This window comes from Penicillium canariense, assembly GCF_028826845.1.
Source record: "Penicillium canariense strain IBT 26290 chromosome Unknown utg000004l_segment0_segment0, whole genome shotgun sequence".
Classification (NCBI taxonomy): domain Eukaryota; kingdom Fungi; phylum Ascomycota; class Eurotiomycetes; order Eurotiales; family Aspergillaceae; genus Penicillium; species Penicillium canariense.
In genome coordinates this window covers 3,021,707-3,042,797 of record NW_026622731.1, presented here as the reverse complement: position 1 = coordinate 3,042,797, position 21,091 = coordinate 3,021,707, and the positions used below count along the sequence as shown (strand labels likewise).

Here is a 21,091-nt window from a genome sequence, read left to right as displayed (position 1 = left end):
ATCCCCCCGTGTTTCGCCCCAATCTCCAAAGGGCTTCGGGGCCTCCACTTAGCGTCGGTATGGGCGTTTGGGCGTTTAGCCCCGTGAGTGGACGCGAGTGGATATTGCGCGGGAGGCAGCATCACACGGTACAACTAGCTGCCGCTATTAAGATTGGATCAAGGGGGGTCACTATTTATGCCAGCCATAATGCAAGAAACAGCGAAGGGATAGATCGCTTAGGCAGATGCAGGTACGGAGTACAAACGGACACCTCTGGCGCACAGCCCTCCTCCGGCCCCTCAGCCCACACTAGTCGGTCGCACAGGCGGAGGCCCGCGAGATATTCTTCTGGATTTCGATGCCCTCTGGGCCTACGAAAGATAACTACTCGGGGGACCAGCTGAGCTCCCGGGAAGCTTCTTCAATCCTGCGATCGGAGCATGGGGAAATAACAATGGGGTCGTCCCCGGGTGGGAACACGGGCGTCGCATTTTGAAAGAACCGCCGAGCGGTGGGAAATTACTATAACACAGGGAGCCAATGAGTCCTGGCCCAGGTCCGGATGGACATATTGACATTGTTGACACACATAATGCGCCCCCCTCATCGTCAAACTCGTCCAATGCCTCCCCTACTTCATGCTTGCGTCTGCTTCCACTGGTGGGCCCGCTGGAGCAGGCGCGACAGGTTGGCGGCCGACTTGTCATCTGCCGGGAACACGTAGTCCATGTACTCCTCGTAGCGGTCATCCTCCAGCTTGCGGCGCTTCTTGACGCGCCGCGGCATCTGCCCTTCGATCTTCTCGATATCCTCGGACGAGCCGTGCGTGTTCTCGAACGAGCGCCAGGCGATGAGTAGTTCCACTCGCTGTGAGAGAGTTAGCCTGGAACCAGACGAATAATACTATGTATGACAGCAACCACAGTGCACGTACCTCTTCCTTGAGCTCCTTATCCTTGAACACCTTATGTGCCCGCTCGAAGACCGCCCGCGCCCGGCGTTTCGCTTCCTCGCTGACCGGCCGGGCCTCCTCGTCCTCCTCCTCCTCGTCGTCTTCGGGCACGTTGATCTCGAACCGGGCGTAGTTGATCCACACCTTGACATGATCCGTCTTTGAAAGCAGACGCTCGTACAACGCGCGTACACGATCGTACTCTCCCTCATCCTCTTCAAAGTCAATGTAGGACTTCCACACCAGCTCGGGCATATCGAGTGTCGGCTGGTCGATGCCAAGTTCGTAGAGCGCCCGCGCCCGCTCCAAATCATCCAGGCCACGCTCAAGCTCGGCATACTGGATCCAGGACTGGCTGTTGGAGGAGTTCCACTCGAGCTGCTTCTCATACAGGGTCCGGCACCGCACGAACTCGAATAGCTGTCGCTCGAGGTCGATGTAGCCGCGGAAAAGTTTGTCCTTCGGGCACATGCCGATGGCGTGGCCCAGCGTCTTGCGCGCGGCCTGCAGCTCCATCTGCCGGATCTCAAATTGCGCCTTCATGAGCCACACCTTGGCGAACGTGAACTTCTTGTGCGGGATGAGCTTGATGCATTCTTGGTAGATCTGTCGCGCGCGATCCATGTCTTTAGCTTCCATCTCTTCCCACACCGCGTAGAAGATCCAGAGGTAGATATACCGCCGCCAGTGTCGCTTTTCCTGTGACGGGGGGATCTGTGCAATAGCTCGTTCGTAAATATCTCGCACGCGGTCGGGGTTGCCTGCCGTTTCTTCGAGTCGGGCAAAGTCAAACCAGATGTCGTAATTCCGGGGGTTCTCCTTGAGCTGTTCTTCATATTGCACGCGGCGCTTGGATAAGATAACATCCTCAACGCCTTCCCGATCACCAAACTGTTTTTCGAAGGTGGTATAGGCCTTGTGCAGGATCATCGACTTGGACCGTGGGAGGCGGTCTAGAGCATATTTGTAGATTGCCCGCGCGCGCTCATATTCCTTCAGCTTAGCCTCGAACTTGGCGTAGGCTACAAAGAGCTTCTCGTCCATAAAGTCCTCTCCCAGCGTCTCGATGGCCAGCCCATAGACTTCGCGGACCAGATCGCTTGTGCCGAACTCCTCCTCAAACCGAGCCCACTTGATCCAATTCTTCGGTTCGGGGTGGACGATGGTAAAGCGCTGGAAAATGGCGCGCGCGCGCTCGAACTCATTATATCGCTTCTCCAGCTTGATATATGCGCCCCATGCACCCTCCTCCGGTTCCCACGACATCCATCGTTCAAAAACCTGCCGGGAGCCGGGGATATTGCCTAGCGTCTCTTCCATGTACACATACTTATACCAGAGCTTGTCCACGCGCGGCAGGATCGTCACAGCGCGGTCGAGGAGGTTGCGGGCGTGGTTGATATTCCGGGTCTTCATCTCGGCTTCGATGTAGCGAATCCATAGGACGACGGAGGTCGAGTCGACGTCCAATGCGCGCTCGAAGATCGACCGCGCCCGGCGGAATTCTTTCTGTTCCAGTTCCCAGGCCGCATAGCGCATCCAATTGTTCATGTTAATGCGGTTGCGCCGCACATAGTCCTCGAATTCCTTGCGCTTCCGGCCCTGGTACTCGTGTAATTCCTCAAGATCGGCGAAGCGCTGGGTCGGTGCCTGGAGGCCGGGCTCCTGCCGGTCGACAGCCTCACGCAGCAGCTGCTCTGCGGAAATCTGGATCGGCGCCGGGGCCTTATTCTTGACCCTGGGAGGGCCTCGTGATGCCTCCATCGTGAAGGTTTGTTGTGTAAATATGCTGGCTAAGAGCTTGCGTCGAGACTAGCCGTTGGAGCTGTGTCGGGGAGGTCTGGCTGGTATTTGCTTCCGAGTTGAAAGGGTTTGGATGGGAAAGTGAGAGGGTGAGAGAATTGACAGGCGCACGAAGTCGCAGGCAATTCGAATCACAAAAGAGCACAACGGCCCGTCCCAGCCCAAAATGAAAGGTGTCAATGTTGTGTCTGCGATTATCACGACTCGCCGATGAAATCGACGAGCCTGCGCTTGTGGTCCATCTTGCCACCCGCAAAAGCTCTGGCGTGACTAAGCGCAGCTCTCTACGTAAGTTAGGTCCTGCCGCGATTTGCTTCGTGAATTATCCGATCCTCCATCTTGCCCCGGTGGCGTCCTGGGAAGACTTCTTGAATACTTGTTCTGCCTCCTAAATCATCTAATCACCTATCACCCGTGTCCTAACGCCACCATGTCCGCCGCTGATGAGCTGCTGCGCGACTTCGAGGAAGATGAAGACTTCCAGGATGAGGAGCAGATCGAACAACATGACCTCGAAGAAGAACAAGCCCCAGAAGAAGGCGCAAAGCCATCCAACGAATTCGATCTTTCCATCGAGACCGCCGACGAATTAACACGGCTACACAAAGCCTTGCGCGATCATTATTCCGTCCGATTTCCAGAACTAGAAACCCTCGTCACCAACTCGATCAAATACGCGAAAACCGTTGCCATCCTTAAAAATGGACCCCTTGATGACATCAAAGCTCTTTCAAATTCGGCAGACAATATGGTCGGCGAGCCACTCAAGTCCGTCCTGGACGGTCCATCCCTCATGGTAGTGGCGGTGGAGGGCACAACAACTCGTGGCCGGGAAATGACCGAGTCCGAGCTCAAAGTAGTCCTCGATACATGCGAGAGGATCCTTAAGCTGGACCGCGAGCGCACTGCTCTTACAGAGAGCATTCGGTCTCGCGTAAACTCGATTGCCCCCAATTTGGCGGTGTTGATCGGGTCCCATACCGCGGCGCAGTTTCTCAACCAGACTGGTGGCTTGCTCGAGCTGGCCAAAATCCCGGCATGTAATTTGGGTGCTCAAGGCTCAAGGAGGCAGGAGGGGCTGGGCTTTGCTACAAACATTGGCATTCGGTCACAGGGCTTTTTGTACGACTCCCCGCTCATCCAGGAAGTCCCGAATGACCTGAAGAAACAAGCCATTCGGATCGTCGCTGCTAAGATGGTTTTGGCCACGCGCGCAGACGTTGCCAACTACAACAAGGATGGCTCGTTGGGCGAGGATCTAAAAGAGCAATGTTTCAAGCGGTTGGAGAAGTTGACTGAGCCTGCGCCGAATTCGGGAGTGAAAGCACTTCCTGCACCAGACGACAAGCCTTCCCGGAAGCGAGGAGGACGACGTGCACGCAAGGCCAAGGAGGCCATCGCCATGACGGAGCTACGAAAAGCACAGAACCGCGTTGCTTTTGGCAAAGAAGAGGCAGAAGTGGGATACGGCACAGGCGAAGGCACTGTGGGTCTGGGTATGCTGGGCCAGCAGAACGACGGGCGTATCCGAGCGACACAAATCGACCAGCGCACTCGCGCGAAGCTCAGCAAGAACAACAAGGGCTGGGGTGCAGCCACTCCTGGCAGCGGTACTGCTTCGTCGCTGCGTGGCTTTGGTCAGGGCGGCTCGATGGGTACTGCCAGTGTGCTGCAATCCAAGGGCCTCCGCTCATCAGGTGTCGGATCCTTGTCCGCCACCGCTGGTACTGCCAGTACGATCGCTTTCACGCCTGTCCAAGGTCTGGAACTTGTCGATCCTAAGGTGCAGGCTGAGTTGAACCGCAAGCGCAAAGCTGATGAAGACCGTTGGTTCAACTCTGGAACATTTACCCAGGTTGGCGGTGGCGCTCAGAGCAGCACCAATCCTCAGAAGGATCGCGACGGTTTCAAGGTACCGGCTCTTCCGCCCAAAAAGAAGGTTGACACCGGAAATGGCAGGATGGGCCCACCACCCAAGCCATAGGACGTTTCATAGGTCATTCGCATGCGCGTTCCATTATGACTGTTACTTGCGGGTCTGAGCATTTTCTGGGCGGCGTTTGGGGAGAGGACGATCAGGCGGCAGGTTTGCTGCCGTGCTACATCGAGCACGTGATACCATTTCTTGTACAGTAGATCGGCCACAGAGGACCAATTGAAATGATCTGAAACTAAAAAGAAAGGACAAGTTTTGCCTCCAGGCATTTGGTTCCTCGCGGGAAGCCACCGCTCTCATACCGATGTAGTGGTATACGTCTCCAGGCTCACACCGACTCGTTCGCCGGAGCGATATCCCCCGCCGCAAATTCCAATTAGGGTTTGCACGTCACGATACACGTGGAAAACCACGTCAATGTTTCAAAAAGCGAATTCGGTTGACAGAAGATTAATGCCTTCCGGAATACAACTTTGTCCCGAAGCCGTTACCCGTTACCGGGGGATGTGCCGCCACTTCAATGGGTAGCCGATTTTTTTTGTTGACCCAAACTTTGGGGCCGCCGCCGTGGCACTCGGTCAATATGGCGTGCTCTAACCATGCCCTTTGCTCAGCAGTTTTTTCGCAATCTCGTGGAATGTGGTACAAATAGGAGAGCCGTGGTAGCGGTGAGCAGGAATTGTGTGATCGTATTAATACTATAACCTGTCCTTCCTTTGTGCCGGTTTCTTTCTTATCTCTGGTTTGTGTTCATACATACTTTGCATTTCTTCGGGTCTGGCGTCGAGCGTCTACTTTTGTGATATTCTATTACACACTCTCTCTCGCACCGCCTCATAAAGCTCTATATATCGTTCAAGTTAGCACCGGTCCGTCACTACCGACTCTCAGGCATGGCTATAGAAGTCATCGCTCCGGCCCGAAGCAGCACGCTGGTCAATCCCGGCTCTGTCAAAGATCAAGTGAAACCGAAAAGGGTCCTCAAGCAACTTGTGCCCCATACTCAGATCTCATCCGACTTTGATGAGCTCAAATTCAACGCTGCGGCATCTCTCCAACTGCAATGGCTGCAAGAAGCGCAAACATTCAATGCGTTGGCAACCGCAGACACCCGCCTCATCGCTTCTCCATACAATGACGTCCCTCATCTCCTGGATTTAGAGACCCTCGACACCCAAAGTCGACTCTTAGCACTGGCATTATCATTTTTCAGATCCGTCCGTGACGACTATGCTACCGGAGAGTACCTTGAATCATTCAATTGGGACGAAATCATCGATCTTGTCAAAGCATTCGCGGACGCAGAAGGTCACTCGTGGACCACACAGTCTTTCTACGTGGTTTCCTTCCGGTCCAGGCTCCAACCAGGAGTCGATCAAGATCATCTGCATGCGCTGGACGCATATTCGCACCAGGAGGCCGTCGCCAGCGGAGGGCTGTTGAAGTATTGGTTCGGCACGAAGAATGATGAGAGGCGAAATCTGGCAACTTGTATGTGTGGCCTACATGAATGAGCATCTCTAAATGGCACTAACTGTTCAAATAGGCATATGGCGTAGCAGGGAGGATGCCAGGCTCGGCGGCCAAGGGCCGTGGCATGCGAAAGCACGAGCTGCAGCAAGGGACTTGTATGAGTCGATTGTTTTCTCGACGATGAAATTAGTTATTGAAGACGGAGTCAAGTCTTGGCATGTCAGCGATTGGAGTTTGAAGGATGAGCGTGCATCATAGCCGTCTTGGCTGCCTCTTTCAATCGATCTTCAGGTAGTGATCGAGCCTTCTGTGTGCCATTGAGTTATATAGATATTTAGAGCCAGGTTCGACCAACCTTTCCACCGAACATTGAACAAGATTCTGAGTTTCCCAAATTTGACGGAATGTATGATGGGTTTGACTCATATAGTAAATACAACCATGTTATTTCTATCTCTATCTTTCCGTCAAAGTGAAGGATACACAATCTGAGCAAAGACTTGGGAAGGTCAAGGTGGCCGCAATGAAAGTCTTAGATACGCTTATCGGAAACAGAGATGCAGTAAGGAAGTGAGTACAACTATTTCTGTACTTGCGCGTGGTTCAAGGGATCTATTCAGGACCATGTTTCAGGCCTGAGCATTTGGCTTTGCATACTTCCTTCCACTTTTGTTTTAGTACCTTAAGGCTCTATGGTTGAAGTACAGGTATAAACAAGAGCTTGGGGTCGCCCTAATCATACGTAGTATTGTTACTCCTTTACCTCTGTCTTGAGCCATGTAAGGATGATTTTCAACCCATTTGCACCTTAAGAGGCTTCCGGTTCTGCGTGGAAGAATGGAGTATCTTTCCCCGCAAGTGGACCGGTCCTCCCCCCACTTTCTCCCAAAAGGGTACACGTTTGCCGCTGTGGAGGTGGGGAATATTACCACTTTAGCTCAATGTCTCCATCCATCGTGGCATAATGGAATCATCGGATTTTCCGTAAAGCTCACAGGCCCCGCGAGTAGGCCCGACATCTCGTACATGCGGGGTAGAGCTGACAATCGTGCCGATTTGGCTGGATCTTTATCCAGTTTAGTTCATGTCTATCCCGTCATCATGGGGTTCTGTTACCGCAGTAAGAGTATAAATCCCCGAGGCCACCCATGTTGACTGGAATTTATTTCCTACTTTGTTCTTTTTTTCTCTATTTTATCTGCTTGATCTATTACGTACGAGTCCAAAATGGTCGCCATCATCGCAGACCGACTCGCCGTCAATGATGGGCTTTTGAACTCAGAGAACGCTGCGCTACTGCGCCAGTCCGACCCTTCACTGCCTTTGGAAGAGCTGCGCAGGCGCTACGACGAAGACGGATATCTCTTCCTCAAGCAAATCCTCCCTCGGGACGACGTGCTTGCTGCTCGCGAGGCATACTTCTCTTCCCTAGAGTCAACGGGTGTTCTAAAGCCTGGCACTAACCCCCGGGAGGGTATCTTTGACCATGCTAAGAGGCATGAAGATTACCCCGGCATTGGTGCAGGAAATATTGGTGGGAATGGAAAACCTGGCGGAGATCGTGCGGCGGCGTTTGTCGACCTCGCTTTGGATGCCCATTATCAAGATTGGTATGCTGAGAAGTTCTGTAACCACTCGGCACTGTACGACTTTGTCTCAAAATTCTCGGATTGGGGCAAGAACACACTTAGCCTGCGTCGCACGCTGCTGAGGAATAACATTCCTGGCTCCAAGCCCATTGGTGTGCACTATGATCAAATCTTCCTGCGTCACGGCGACCCAACCAGTGTTACCGCCTGGGTGCCCATGGGCGATATTAAAATCAATGGCGGAGGGTTGATCTATCTCGAAGACGGTAGGCTTGCCATTTTCAGTTCGGTAATTGTTGGTCGACACTAAGTCATGCGCCACAGGCGACCGGATTGGAGTTGGGATGGAAGAGGCATTCTTTGTCAAGGCGAAGGAGGCCGGATTGACAGATGAAGAGGCCCGGTCAGCCTTCAACTCGAACATGATGGCAACGGGCCTCCTATCAGAATTCCCGGCTGAGTTCGCCCGGGAACATGGTCGGCGGTGGTTGGTATCGGCCTACGAAGCTGGCGATGTGGTTCTCCACAAGCCTCACATGGTATGTATATTGGCTCTGTGGCTTGATGTTCCCCACTAAAGACATACGTTCTAGATCCATGCATCCGCTATCAACCAAGACCCCGATAATGTAATCCGCCTTGCAACGGATCTTCGTTTCTGCGATTCTTCAAAACCATATGACAAGGTACGCTAGCCTGCTTTGTGTTAAACAAGCTCCAGCAACCTAAGACGTGACACTGACTCTAATAATAGAGGTGGATGAATTACTATCGCTTCCATGATGGTGTTTAGAAAATGCCCAGTACATATCTCCCACATATGAGTCGTGTGCATGTCCCCATTTTTGTTTTCTGGGGCCCGCTATATACATCCCAGAGCTATCAAGTAATGATCCCTTAAATGCAAATTTTAACGACGACCTATCAGTCTAGAAGCCACGGAAGGTTTTGCTGTGATGGCTGCCCTATCGCTTTCAGGGACCGACACTGTCAAGAACAAGTGCGCCGGAGTGAAGCATCTCCGCATCATTCCCGCTTTGTCTTGGACTTCACCCTTTTGGTGGCCACTTCTCCTTGATCCCATCGGCATTGTCATCATGACCTAGCAAGGGTTCGCTTTATTTGAGACTGAGTTCACCTCTGGAATGCCAGACTGTCATTCCCGCAGATCCGCACTACGCACCGGCATCCCTAGATTCAGGTCAGGTCCCCCTCAAAAAGCAGAAAACTTCTAAGGTGCCCCGGTAACAGCAATGAGAACGAATATAGTTGTATAGTTTGCTTCTTGAGTCTAATTGACCTCGGCAGAGGGTGTCAAGAGAATAAAGCTGTTGGGGGGACTGGGTCAAAATATCCGAACTTTGGCATTCGATGGTAGCAAGCGCTCATTCCAAAACGGGGCGGGGTTTCAACCGCATCCCACAACGAGGCGGGTTTTCCAAAAGCATCAAGGATCAGAGTATATGAATCATCAGTGGATCCTGATCTACCTCATATGTTGAAGATCATTCACAGGCCTTGGTGTGCTTTCCTCGCATCCGTCTGCAAACAATTATCAATCTACTCTACTAGCAAAACGAGACTATACACAAAAAAAGCTATACATGATGTCGCTGTCCGCGCTCAGGTCTTCCTGGATGGCAATTGGGGCTCTGGTCCTCTTGGTCGTGTCTACTGTTCATGGACATCCGATTGAGGCATCAGCAACCGAAGAACAAGCCCAGCCCGCACCAGCTCTGCAGCCTCGTGATCCGGTAAATTAGGAATTGAAGCGGCACGCTTGACACCTTCTAGGAGAGTCATGCTAATATTGGCATACAGAGACTCATTCCCGATACTGAGAATTACCTGAACCAAATATTTGCGCTGCTGGGTGTCGGAAAACCAACGCCAACGATTCCCTCAGACGCAGCCAGCGCTACTGGCGCTCCCAGTCCTAGTCCTGACGCTGAGCATACCAAGACGGTGAACATCAAGGCAACACCAGTGATCAGTGGCAATGGCATTATTTATTCCGCTACCATCACAAAGGGCAGCCAGAAGCCATTTGAGAATATCCAGATCGGAACAGGATATCATGGCGGAAAGAAGCTCTATGCCTCCGATCTGGGACTTATCTTCAATGCCGTGGAGACAGAACTAGCGAGCCACTTCCGTAATGAGGTTGATAGCTCTGACGAGATTGGATTGGACAAGGTCAACGACAACAACAACAACAACAACAACAACAACAACAACAACAACAACAACAACAACAAGTATAACAACAGCACTGACCAGGACAACGACGAGAACAACGATGAGAACAACGACGAGGAAAACGACGAGGAAAACGGAGAGGAGAACGGCGAGGAGAACGACGAAAACGATAACCTGCTTTCAGACGGGATAGGAAAAGACTACCTGACCTAATGGATTATGTGATGATCTCATAGCTTGGCCAATTTAGGGAAAGGACCTGTTTAGTAAGATATCTGTTTATCGGACAGACAAAGAGACACATGTCTGTGAATACATTTAGCTTAGACCTCCAAGTATCTGACGACTTGAAATAAAATTGTCGCTCTTCGAAATGTGTGGTTTTAGAGTCCATGCCAGAATTACTTCACAGGAGTAGAACGCGGCACGAACACCGTGTACACAGTTCCTAGATCGTCTATTCTGTTCTTCTGATATTTCTCTTAGCTTTTTTCCCCTCATCTAAATCAGGAGACTTTCCTCTTCCCGGTGACACATTCCTCTGGCCGATAAGACCAATCTTGGTAATGGGCCGCCGAGGAACAATCATGCGAAAACTAGAACCATTCCTCATAGGTCTTGCATAGGTCTTGAAATTATAGAAAGGGTATGGGAACCAGCCCAGCTTCTACGTGACCTACAAATCATTTCCAACCCCAAGTATTGACAAAGGTCGGTCCATGGGCGCACGTTATGACCGAGCTAGACACTCGTCTACGAGAGATTTGTTCAGCGCGAAGCTTGGCTGGAAGAGAAATACCGGCAATCTATGGAGACACTATCAACTACAGTCAACAAGACGGCTTTGGAGAACAAGCTGGATTAGATGAATGGGAAGCATAAACAAGAAAAGCGCTGCCAGCCAGCCTTCAATCTGAAGATCCGTTCTCCAGATGAATATGGCCTCCAGATTAGAGAAACCTCCAGTTGATGTAAGCCTATATTTCAGGTGGAGGTGTGCGAAGGGACCTTTAGGTTCTCCAGGTTTGTCTTGTAGCAGTGGCCACTGCGGATGGTGCCTGATCATGGCACAGCCGGGACCCTCGGCTTGCGCCACCTTAACTCCGGAGACACTGCATTTTGCCGCATGTCGTCACTCTAATTTCCGCCCATGGACTCGGAAACCGATCGCAAACTTCCGTTCATGTCTTCAGATCGCCCAGAGTCACCAGCTAGCCAATCAAGTCGAAGAACGGCACCGTTGATGCGGACTCTGAATCGGGGTTAAGGGTGCTGTAAGCGATAGTAGTGGGGTGCCAGAAGAGCAAAGGCGTAACCGAAGAACGGGAGCGGCGAGCATAAAGGGCGTCCGTCGCGACGACACGGCTCCATCAATCCATCTTCTATCGGACCTCAACCACTCCTCCTGCTTCATCGTTTCACTCTCTTCGCAGACCCAAGACAACTATATCAATTGCGACGCGCACAATGCCTACCCTCGTTGGAAAAGAAGTCGGCCCCACCGGCTATGGAACGATGAGTACGAATTTCTTTAGCGTCACCAATGGCCGTTCTAAGCAAGCCATATGCTGACCAATTTAGGAATGACTTGGCAAGCGCACCCACCTGCCCAGGAAGTGTGTTTCGAGACTCTCAGCAAAGCTCTGGAGCTCGGTGCCAACTTCTGGAATGGTGGCGAGCTCTACGGCACCCCCGAGTACAACTCCTTGCATCTGCTAAACAAGTATTTTACCAAGTACCCCGAGCATGCAGACAAGGTCGTGCTTAGCATCAAGGGTGGATTGAAGCCCGGCCAGCTAGTCCCAGACGGATCGGAAGAGAACATCCGCCGCAGCGTTGACGAGACTCTGCGCCTGCTGGATGGCAAAAAGAAGGTGGACATCTTCGAGTGTGCGCGCCAGGACCCCCAGTTCCCGGTTGAGCACACTGTCGAGGTCCTTGCACAGTACGTCAAGGAGGGCAAGATTGGCGGCATTGGCCTGAGTGAAGTGGATGCTGAGACTATTCGGAGAGCGTACGTTGCGATACCATTCTATATATTGACCCGAATGTGGCCTAACTACTCGTCTAGACACAAGGTCCATCCCATTGCCGCCGTCGAGGTTGAGTTGTCGCTCTGGTCGACCGACATCCTCGAGAATGGCATTGCAAAGACCTGCGCGGAGCTCAATATCCCTGTCATTGCTTACTCGCCTCTTGGCCGGGGTGCCATGGCGGGCGCAGTAACCTCAATCAATGACATCCCTGAGGGTGATTTCCGCCGGCACTTGCCCCGCTTCCAGGGGGAAAACTTCCAGCACAACCTAAAGCTCATCAATGAGGTCAGCAGCCTAGCTTCTCGCAAGAATGCTGCCCCATCTCAGATTGCCCTGGCCTGGATCCGCAGCCTCAGCGGCAAGCCCGGCATGCCCACCATAATTCCTATCCCCGGCGGCACTACTGTCGACAAGGTGGTTCAGAACATGAGTGGAGTCAGCCAGCTCACAGATAAGGAATTGGCTGAAATCGATGCTATCTTGAAGGAGCATGAGGTCGCTGGGGGCCGTTATTGAGGGGATGGCATACTTGAATACTAGTCTGTTAGCGTGGCTCGAGCGTAGAGGATGATAAACAATTGAATGCCATCATGTTATAGTTGAGTGCACGAATCAGATCAAGTGTAGAAGAGTCGACATGCAATCTCACAATGCAGAGCCCGAAAGCAATGCACGGAGATTGTCTGAATTGCAGAATTCTTCTTTGTGTTCATCATGCGAGCAGGAAAGTGATACAGGAGAAAGAAACAGACGAGGAGAAAGAAGCAGACGAGGAGAGAAACGTACCATGATAGAGGATGGACTGAGCATGCTATGCTGAATACTAGTGCGTTAGTGCATTTCATTACGGTGCGAAACAATTGCGGTGTTGTGAGAAGTGCAAAAACAAGAAACCGGAAAGGCCGCCGGGTTGAGCTCGAAGCACCCATTCAATCACGTGATAGGTATGCTGACCCTCGCCTTGCGCCAGCAACCTGCGCAACACCGTCCTTCCAGTTGCTGCAGCGATTGCGAACGCCTCCCAACCTAGTGGCTTGCCGACTCATTCGCTGTCAATTATTGTCACCATGGCATCCCGCGAAGGTTCCCCCCTGTCCTCCATCGGCACCGCCGAGGACTCGGATCACGACTCCGTGAAGCAAGAGAGCCGCGCTCAATCGCCCTCAGCTGCCAACATGCCCCCATCAAAGCGCCGCCGTACAGGAGTAGCCTCCTGGGACCGGCAAACCCCCATGTCCTCTGTCCAGGACGAGCTCCCTCCTCCACCCTCGCCTACAGCCTCCATCTCCTCCGATACCTCCGGCGACCTCCCGAACTCGCCTACTCTCCTGGGCGCTGCACTAGGAAACAACCAAGACGACGATTACAGCGGCCAGAGTGGCGACCAAGTCACTGTGTGCCGCTGGGATGGATGCACCGCTGGCGACCTCGGCAATATGGATGGATTGGTGCAACATATCCATAATGACCATATCGGGAGCCGGCAGAAGCGGTACTCGTGCGAGTGGACCGATTGCTCCCGCAAAGGCCAAACGCATGCCAGCGCATATGCATTGCGAGCGCATATGAGGAGCCATACTCGAGAGAAGCCCTTCTACTGTACCCTCCCTGGTACGTCACCAGCAGCTACCTCCCTAGATCTACTCCGCCGTTCCATAGCGGGTTGCTAACGTATACCAACAGAGTGTGATCGTAACTTTACCCGCTCGGACGCCCTCACAAAGCACATGCGCTCTGTTCACGAACTCGACAACCTCCGTTCAGCCGACGCCAAGGGCGGAATCACCGGCACCCTCACCGGTACACCAGCCTCGAAGCTCCAACGCATCCGCCTCAAGCTCTCTCAACCCGCAAAAGAATCCGGCAGTGAGCCCGAACAAATCACGGAGCCACTTCTGTCTAGCATTACGGCCAATGACGACGCAGAGGACACAAGCATGCCCGACTTGGGACCTGAGCTCGGCTTCGATGACCGCGAGCTCGCCATGGCTCCGCACGATCTGTATCGGCTCCTGCGACGCCAGATCTTTTGGGCTGAGAAGGAGACAGCGCAGATGAAATTCGAGTGGGATGGCTTACGGCCAAAGCGCGAGCAGGCCTGGCTCGAGAAAGAGGCTATCTTCGATGATGTGATCGACGCAGAGCTGCGGCTGTTCAGCGCTATTGTCGGCGATATCGGTGGTCCTGTGACAAACCCGGGAAACCTGGCGACTAGTCTCGAAAAGTTGCAGCACCAGCAATTACAGTTCAAGCAGCAGCAGGAGCAATTGCAGGCCAAGTCGACGGAGGCGGCGGAGACCGAGGTTGATGCCGCTTGATCTGTCTGGATCTAAATTTTTGTGAATGTTTCACCCTTCTTTCCTGGCGTGGGTGGCGTTGCAACGGTATTAAGATATAAGTTTCTGTTTCGAAGAAGGGAGTGCGATAGTGGAACGAACAAATGTACGAATATAGCCTTTCTTTTCTCTCTGTCTCTTTTGGAAAATGTACTTTTTTCAGCATTGGACCAAGAATTGTTTATCAGACTAACCTTTTTTGTCCGATTCAGGCATAATGGCAATATCAATAATCTACCAATTACCAACTAATGGATCCGACACACACGGCACTCTATAGCGGCTACTACGTAAATGACTGGCTTTGACCAGCATGAAAAGGAACTTAACCCACGTATTTCAAGAAGCGATGAAATTATCCGTATCGCCAATTTAAGATCTGAATATCATGCGGAAGGTTTGCCCAGCGGCTCATTAGTAGGGTCAATATTAGACATCCAACTTTTACGGTAGCAAGCAGCTCTTTTGTGCGAATCGGACAGTCTTTGGCAATACGTCTGCAACAGTGGTAAAAATTTTCGACGGTTAGAATTTGTCAATTTTTGAGGTGGCCGCTAAAAGCTGCTGTACCCTACAAATAACAGCAAATACGTGGGGAAGACTTGATGGTTCAGGCCAAGACCTAATAGCAAGGTCCTAGCCAGTATCGATTCCATTTGTTCTAACAAACAGGGAAAGGGTAAGACATCACGGACATTGCTCCCGATCAGCTGAATGATCTTGTGAGAGATACAGAAAAATCAATCGACGCCATGGTAGCCACTCCATAGGATACACGTGCTGAGAAGGAGAAAGGTAACAAAGACAGGAAAGAAATAGAAGTGGCCTAAGTGGCAATATCGCAATAATGAGACCGGGGGCCAATGTGTCCAAGTATGCCAAACGAAAAGTAAAAGGAATCAAAGATTAATGAGGGCGGAGCCAGCTTACCCCATTCCAGCAAAACTTTGAACGAGGTCGTGTGGTGGGTTCAGCGTGGTCTGCCGGGAGAAAGACGGCAATGAAGAACGCCAACGGGAATAGAATATAGCACCAAACACGCCATGCAAATATCATCTTGACGTTCGAATCATATTCAGGCCAAATCGAGATTCTCCTTTCTGTGCTATATGGAGTTTTTTAGGTTGCGCAAATCGCAAATCACTTCGACGCCTTTCGCAATGCCATGCAAATCATTGCATCCGTATGTACTTTCAATGAAGTAGAGGGATCATTGACGTTTTATCTCGCTGGCCAACACACTGGCCTAGCCCTGGGAGGTAGGAGGGATCGGGCAGGGCGCAGGTGCCTGTCATCAAGGGCTGGGGAGGATGATTGGCATCCCCGGCTAGGAATGCTCAATATGTATGCCATGACCCCATGAAAAAGAATCAGCCCGCTGGGCAAAAGAAGCGGGAGGGTACTCTAGGATCAAGAGCCGTTGGAAATCTTCTCGGCCTTGGTGGCTTCCATGACCTTGTCAAACATCTGTTGAAGTTTATAGCCACCAACCTCCTTGTTGGGCCAATAATTGGAAGAGACATAATCCCTAGAATGCATGTTAACAGTTTGTACTCAATAAACCCAGGTTAATGAAGACTTACCACAGGCGTCTTTCAAGGGAAGGCATGGACTGTTCGCCCTCCAATGTGTTGCGAATGAATTCACCAATCTTCACAATTGTGTTGCGGAGCTTGAGAGCTCTCTCGTGCTTGTTGGGATAGTTCTTGGCTGTGATCATAGAGACCTGCTTGAGGTTTGGAACAATAGGGCGGAAAAACATCAAAGCCATGTCCTCCTTGCTCGAGCCGCCATTCTCGTGAGCCCTGCGACGGCGGAGATCCTCGTTGGTTGCATCAGACAGACGGTGGCGGGGACGGTCAACATCCTGCCCAGACCTAGGCCGGTCGTGGCTGGGCGTGTGATGGCGGTCACCAGTATCACGGCTGCCATGGGTATGGGAGCGCGGCCTTGAGCGCTCAGCTTCACGGTGACCCTTGCGAGCAGGGGGAGCCGGGGAGGCGGAAACACTGCCACTCCCAACGCGCGAGGCCCGCTTGTTATTCCGATGATGATTATCCACTGCTCGCCTTGCGCTGACATTGCTGCCGTTGCTATGCTTGTTTCTCATGACAGAGAGCAGATACTCGGCTCGGCGGACAAGGTGAACAGCACCAGGTGACTTGGTAGTTTTTTCTTCTCCCTGCGCACGCTGGGTTTTTCGCTCCACTCGGTGTTCCTCCAGGAAGAACTTATCACCAAGGCCCAGGTCCACATCATCACGGATTTGAGCCCAAGCGCCAAACCCATGGCGCGCAATACCAACCAGAAGCATACCATCCTCCCGAGCACCCCATGGGCAGCTGTAATCGGCTAGCTTGGTGGCTTCTGGAAGACGGAAGGTCCTGAAGTCCGGCAGGGAGGTGGTGATCTTCCGTACGAGACGCATATCAGGGGGTCGGTCGACGATAGTCCAGGCATTCAGACGCTTAACACCGTGGTGGTCGAAAAGAACAGCCTTCTGTTCTTTTTTCGTAAGGTTCTTGCCCGACTGCTTGATAGCTTCCAATTGAGCCATATTTTCTTGGACGAGTGAGTTAGCCTTGTCCGTGATTTCGCAGAGGGCTGCATAAACGGTGTCCCGGTCACGGTTTTGCAAGCGAGAGTCCTCAAGAATGAGCTCTTCGCAGTCTGCCCAATCACCGTAACGCAAGAAGGCTCGCGAGAGAGAACGGTATTCCTTTTCGCCCAGTGGGCGCTTTGGATCCAATGAGCTGCTCTCATCTTCATCGTCTTCCATAGCGACTTGTGCCCTGGCCTGACGCTTGGCTTGGCGTTCTCCCCGAGTTTCTTTCGTTTCGACAGCTGCATGACGTTTTCGAGGCCTGTTCTCCTCGATAACATCGGCAAGATATCTCTCGTCCGCCTTGCGCTTCACTTCCGCTTTGATCTCCTCGAGCTGTTGTTGAGGAATTATGTCGTCCCAAGTGAGATCATCGACCTTGATATCAACAAAGTCGAAGGCTTTTAAGAACTCCTCACCACCATCAGCCTGGATCTGCTCCTCTTGCTCGGTGTGATGCAGTTCGGCATTTGCAAGAACAGAGTCAATATCGAGCTGCTCAAGCTTCTTCTGATTATCGGTCTGCTCGAACATTTTCTGGCCACGGCGCTTGAGGATGCGAGAAATATCCTCTGTGGAGTTGGGTTCGCCAACCACACGAGCCATCTTGCTCTGCATCTCGGATGCTTCCTTGTCGGTCACGCCACGCTGGATGGTGATGAACTCCAGCATGAGCTTGTTACGAGCTCGCTCGATGACCTCTTCCTCAATGGTATCCTTGGACACAAGACGATAGACGCTGACAGGCCTCGTCTGTCCGATTCGGTGGGCTCGCGCCATGGCCTGCAAGTCTGCTTGAGGGTTCCAGTCGGAATCAAAAAGAACGACTGTATCAGCAGTCATCAAGTTGATTCCAAGACCACCGGCTCTTGTGGAAAGGAGAAATGCGAAGTCGGTGCTCTCTGGGGCGTTGTAGTGCTCAATAGCCAGGCGACGGGCTGCGGACGGAATGGTTCCATCAAGGCGTTGATACTTGTAGCCACGATACTCCATGTATTCACTAAGGATATTGAGCATGCCTACCATTTGGCAGAAAATCAAGACGCGGTGGCCATCACCCTTGAGCTTGCGAAGCAGTTGATCCAGCAGCATCATCTTGCCACTGCTTGTGATCATGGCACGAAGAATATCCTCTCGCCGCGTGCTACCTTCCAGGATCCTTGCCTCTGCGTTGGGGAACATGAAGGGGTGGTTACTTGCTTTCTTCAGCTCCATCATGATGTTCAACAACGACTGTTTCACACCCCTTGCACCATCATTCAAAGCAGCGTAGTTCTTTGTCAAAATGTTTTTATAGTACTCCAACTGGACATCAGAGAGCTCAACACGAATAATCTTCTCAGTCTTCGGAGGAAGGTCAGATTCAACCTTAGACTTGGTACGGCGCAGCATAAAGGGTTGAATAGCATCAGTCAACTCAGCCAATTTCTCTGACGCGAACTCGGAGTTGAGATCCATATCGACATCAACTTGAACCATGCCGGGGTTGAGGAAGTCCATTAGAGATGCCAGCTCTGCAAGGTTGTTTTGGATGGGGGTACCCGTAATGAGAAGACGGGCCTGGCACTTCCATTCATTCAATTTGACGTACAGCTGCGAATCGCGGTTCTTGAGACGATGGGCCTCGTCCACTCCCATGAACTGCCATCTGAATTGTCCGAGGAACGGAGAATCATTCATCGCGTACTCGTAGGTTGTCAGGAGGACGTGGAACTTCGGCCGCTTAGGATTGCCATCCACCATCAACTCATAGTCACGGAGTACGGCACGCGCTTTCTCGCTGCCATTGTAGACAACATAATTCAAGTCCGGAGTCCAATTGTCGAAGGTATCAGCCCATGCTGGCATGGTAGACAGTGGGACGATGACAACGAAAGGTCCTTGCTGCCGCCGAACATGACGCAGCCAATTGATAAACGAAACAGTTTGAACTGTTTTACCAAGACCCATTTCGTCCGCTAGAATCACGTTCCGGTCTTTAACCCAGTTGAAGGCCAGGAAATTGAGGCCTTTGATTTGGAAATCCTTGAGTTCACCATTTTGCAAGAAGTTCGGGGATGATTGAATGCGCTCGAATGGCCTGCGCGTATCAGGGTTTGACTCCACTCGGTCGGAGACAGGTGCACGAGCAGAGCGATCGATGAAACGGTCAATCTCGCTCTGTGCGATCTCACTAACCATGTCCTCGGCCTCCCAGGTACATGAATCATAGTATAACCGTTTCCACTTGACGAGGTACTCAGTCGTGCCATCTTCACTCTCTCGCACACCAATGACGCGTTCAACCTGCTTGTAGTCTTCAATTGCCTCAACATCCCGTTCACGATCGAGACTCCACTTCTCCCGGTCCTCTGGAGGGGCGTCTGGGTCATGAAGCAGGCGAAGCTCCTCATTGAGCACCTTGCGAACATAATTGTCCACCCGGCGAGTGCTGCGATAGTTGACAAGAGATTCATTTGACTCCCAAGTGGCATGGATGTGTGATTTGTCTTGCCACTTGATGTAGAACTCAAAGTCTTGGCGGTCGACGTCGGGATTATCGGGCTCCACGCCTTCCTTTAGCCGATGGTTCAAAACGACATCGACTGCAGGTCGGGTATCCTCCACATAGCTATGTGCCCAGTAATTGTCCATGGCCTCATCTGGATCTTCCTGAAAGATCTCGTCATCCTCATCTTCGTTATAGTTGGACACCTTGGAAGCATTGCGCGTGGAGAAGCGGACCTCAGCGAAAGAGCGGTCTGTGCTCGCGGCTTCCTTGAGACGACGTCGTCGGGCCTTATTCGCACGGGCACCTTTACCCGCATACTCATCACTATCAGTTTCGGAGAAGGAGGAGGCGGTAGCCGACCGCGAGGTCTTCGAGGGCTGGTGGGATGGCTCCTTGCGCCGACGCTTGGAGCGTGGCGCAACTACATCGGATTCCGAATCGGATGAGTCGACGAGGTGACGTGCTTGACGCGCGCGGCCACTACGACGAAGGCCGTACAGATCGGGGTTCTGTCGCATGAACTCGATTTCATCCGGCGGCGACGATTTCCGCTTGACGCCGCGGTCTGGCTCTGGTGATGAAGAGTTTTCACGGCTGGACTGGCCAAGCTCATCACCACTGTTATCCATCACAACATCCTCATCTTCCCCATCGGAAGCCGGAGACTGGGCATCGTATGAGTCGTCCGCGGCATCAGGTTCGGGGGAGGACTCGAAGATGGGATGCGACTCGACGGGTTCGGACGGAGTGGGCTCGATCTGGGCAGCCACGTCGAATTCTGCAGGAGCGTCTTCATCCGCTATAGAATGCGAGTAGCCATTCGGCACCGTGGAGGAGGAATGAGGTTCTTGACCCGATGGGATCACCATGCTAGAGGCTATGGCCGGAGGGGCAGTCAGCATTGAAGCTCAATTCCGGGCGTCAAGCACGCCAGATACACGGGGCACGGTAGAACAATGATACGCGACTCAGGTCGCAGAGAAATTAAGCTTAGTATCGGTGGAGCAGGGTAGCATATCAAGATTGATGAGGATAGATGTTTTTTGATGAAGGGTGGGATGGACGAAACCAGAGCTGGGGAAGCAGCCACAAGGGGATTGACACCGAGAACCCACTCCCAGAGAACGATTCCATCAGACGTATATCATGCGAGTCAAAAGCCGCCTCGATCCCGAGAGACACGAGAGAATCGGGGATTCTGGCAGTGGGTCAAGCAACGCGGAGAAGTACGCGGGCAAACCGGTCGAGCGGCAAGCCTGTCGCTTTGACAGAAAAGAAAAAGAATCACTTACACTCCATAGCGTGGTGACCCCGCAAGAGGGGAGACTAGGGGTATTAGCGTAAGAAAAGAATGGTGGGCGGGAGGTTGTGATGACGCCGTGCGTATGAAGAAGAGACGGGTGAGGGAGAAGAGTTGGGGGAGGTTTGATTCGGTTTGGTTTGATTTGCAGACGATCGGCCTAGCAGCCTTGGCACTCAGGCAATAAACCCCTTCCCCTCTGGGATTAGCGTCTTCGCTTCTCGAACAACCGTGAGTCCCGTGATATGTTTATATCATCATTCGGAAACTCCCGGACAAACCAATCTTCCGCTCCGATCGTTCCCACCAATAACCGTCATCCGAAATAATGCACCGCCCAGGGCGGTCACTCTGAGGTCGCCTCAGGCGGGTCAGCCCACAATAAGAAAGAA

The 21,091-nt window shown here is 52.3% G+C and overlaps 8 protein-coding genes across 8 annotated transcripts; 6 read left to right on the top strand and 2 right to left on the bottom strand.

The window, feature by feature from the left end:
* Nucleotides 1-618: 618 nt before the first annotated feature.
* Nucleotides 619-2,698, bottom strand: clf1 (putative cell cycle control protein (Cwf4); the record flags this gene model as incomplete). Its single annotated transcript, XM_056689527.1, has 2 exons — nucleotides 619-849; nucleotides 917-2,698. 2 exons carry the CDS (start codon nucleotides 2,696-2,698, stop codon nucleotides 619-621), a joined length of 2,013 nt encoding a protein of 670 aa, XP_056541956.1.
* Nucleotides 2,699-3,167: 469 nt separating this feature from the next.
* N7482_007401 (U4/U6-U5 snRNP complex subunit PRP31) lies at nucleotides 3,168-4,721 on the top strand (the record flags this gene model as incomplete). Its single annotated transcript, XM_056689526.1, has 1 exon — nucleotides 3,168-4,721. The coding sequence occupies one exon, from the start codon at nucleotides 3,168-3,170 to the stop codon at nucleotides 4,719-4,721; it is 1,554 nt and encodes a 517-aa protein (XP_056541955.1).
* Nucleotides 4,722-5,566: 845 nt separating this feature from the next.
* N7482_007400 (uncharacterized protein) lies at nucleotides 5,567-6,404 on the top strand (the record flags this gene model as incomplete). The annotated part of the gene is made up of 2 exons (XM_056689525.1): nucleotides 5,567-6,164; nucleotides 6,220-6,404. The coding sequence occupies 2 exons, from the start codon at nucleotides 5,567-5,569 to the stop codon at nucleotides 6,402-6,404; spliced, it is 783 nt and encodes a 260-aa protein (XP_056541954.1).
* A 969-nt stretch (nucleotides 6,405-7,373) lies between these two features.
* Nucleotides 7,374-8,528, top strand: N7482_007399 (uncharacterized protein; the record flags this gene model as incomplete). The annotated part of the gene is made up of 4 exons (XM_056689524.1): nucleotides 7,374-8,001; nucleotides 8,060-8,274; nucleotides 8,329-8,421; nucleotides 8,490-8,528. 4 exons carry the CDS (start codon nucleotides 7,374-7,376, stop codon nucleotides 8,526-8,528), a joined length of 975 nt encoding a protein of 324 aa, XP_056541953.1.
* Nucleotides 8,529-9,339: 811 nt separating this feature from the next.
* N7482_007398 (uncharacterized protein) lies at nucleotides 9,340-10,147 on the top strand (the record flags this gene model as incomplete). Its single annotated transcript, XM_056689523.1, has 2 exons — nucleotides 9,340-9,489; nucleotides 9,557-10,147. 2 exons carry the CDS (start codon nucleotides 9,340-9,342, stop codon nucleotides 10,145-10,147), a joined length of 741 nt encoding a protein of 246 aa, XP_056541952.1.
* Nucleotides 10,148-11,401: 1,254 nt separating this feature from the next.
* On the top strand, nucleotides 11,402-12,486 carry N7482_007397 (aldo/keto reductase family protein; the record flags this gene model as incomplete). Its single annotated transcript, XM_056689522.1, has 3 exons — nucleotides 11,402-11,453; nucleotides 11,516-11,948; nucleotides 12,006-12,486. 3 exons carry the CDS (start codon nucleotides 11,402-11,404, stop codon nucleotides 12,484-12,486), a joined length of 966 nt encoding a protein of 321 aa, XP_056541951.1.
* Nucleotides 12,487-13,037: 551 nt separating this feature from the next.
* Nucleotides 13,038-14,288, top strand: N7482_007396 (C2H2-type zinc finger protein; the record flags this gene model as incomplete). The annotated part of the gene is made up of 2 exons (XM_056689521.1): nucleotides 13,038-13,581; nucleotides 13,654-14,288. The coding sequence occupies 2 exons, from the start codon at nucleotides 13,038-13,040 to the stop codon at nucleotides 14,286-14,288; spliced, it is 1,179 nt and encodes a 392-aa protein (XP_056541950.1).
* A 1,428-nt stretch (nucleotides 14,289-15,716) lies between these two features.
* N7482_007395 (chromatin-remodeling ATPase CHD1) lies at nucleotides 15,717-20,268 on the bottom strand (the record flags this gene model as incomplete). The annotated part of the gene is made up of 2 exons (XM_056689520.1): nucleotides 15,717-15,834; nucleotides 15,890-20,268. 2 exons carry the CDS (start codon nucleotides 20,266-20,268, stop codon nucleotides 15,717-15,719), a joined length of 4,497 nt encoding a protein of 1,498 aa, XP_056541949.1.
* Between the last annotated feature and the right edge of the window lie 823 nt (nucleotides 20,269-21,091).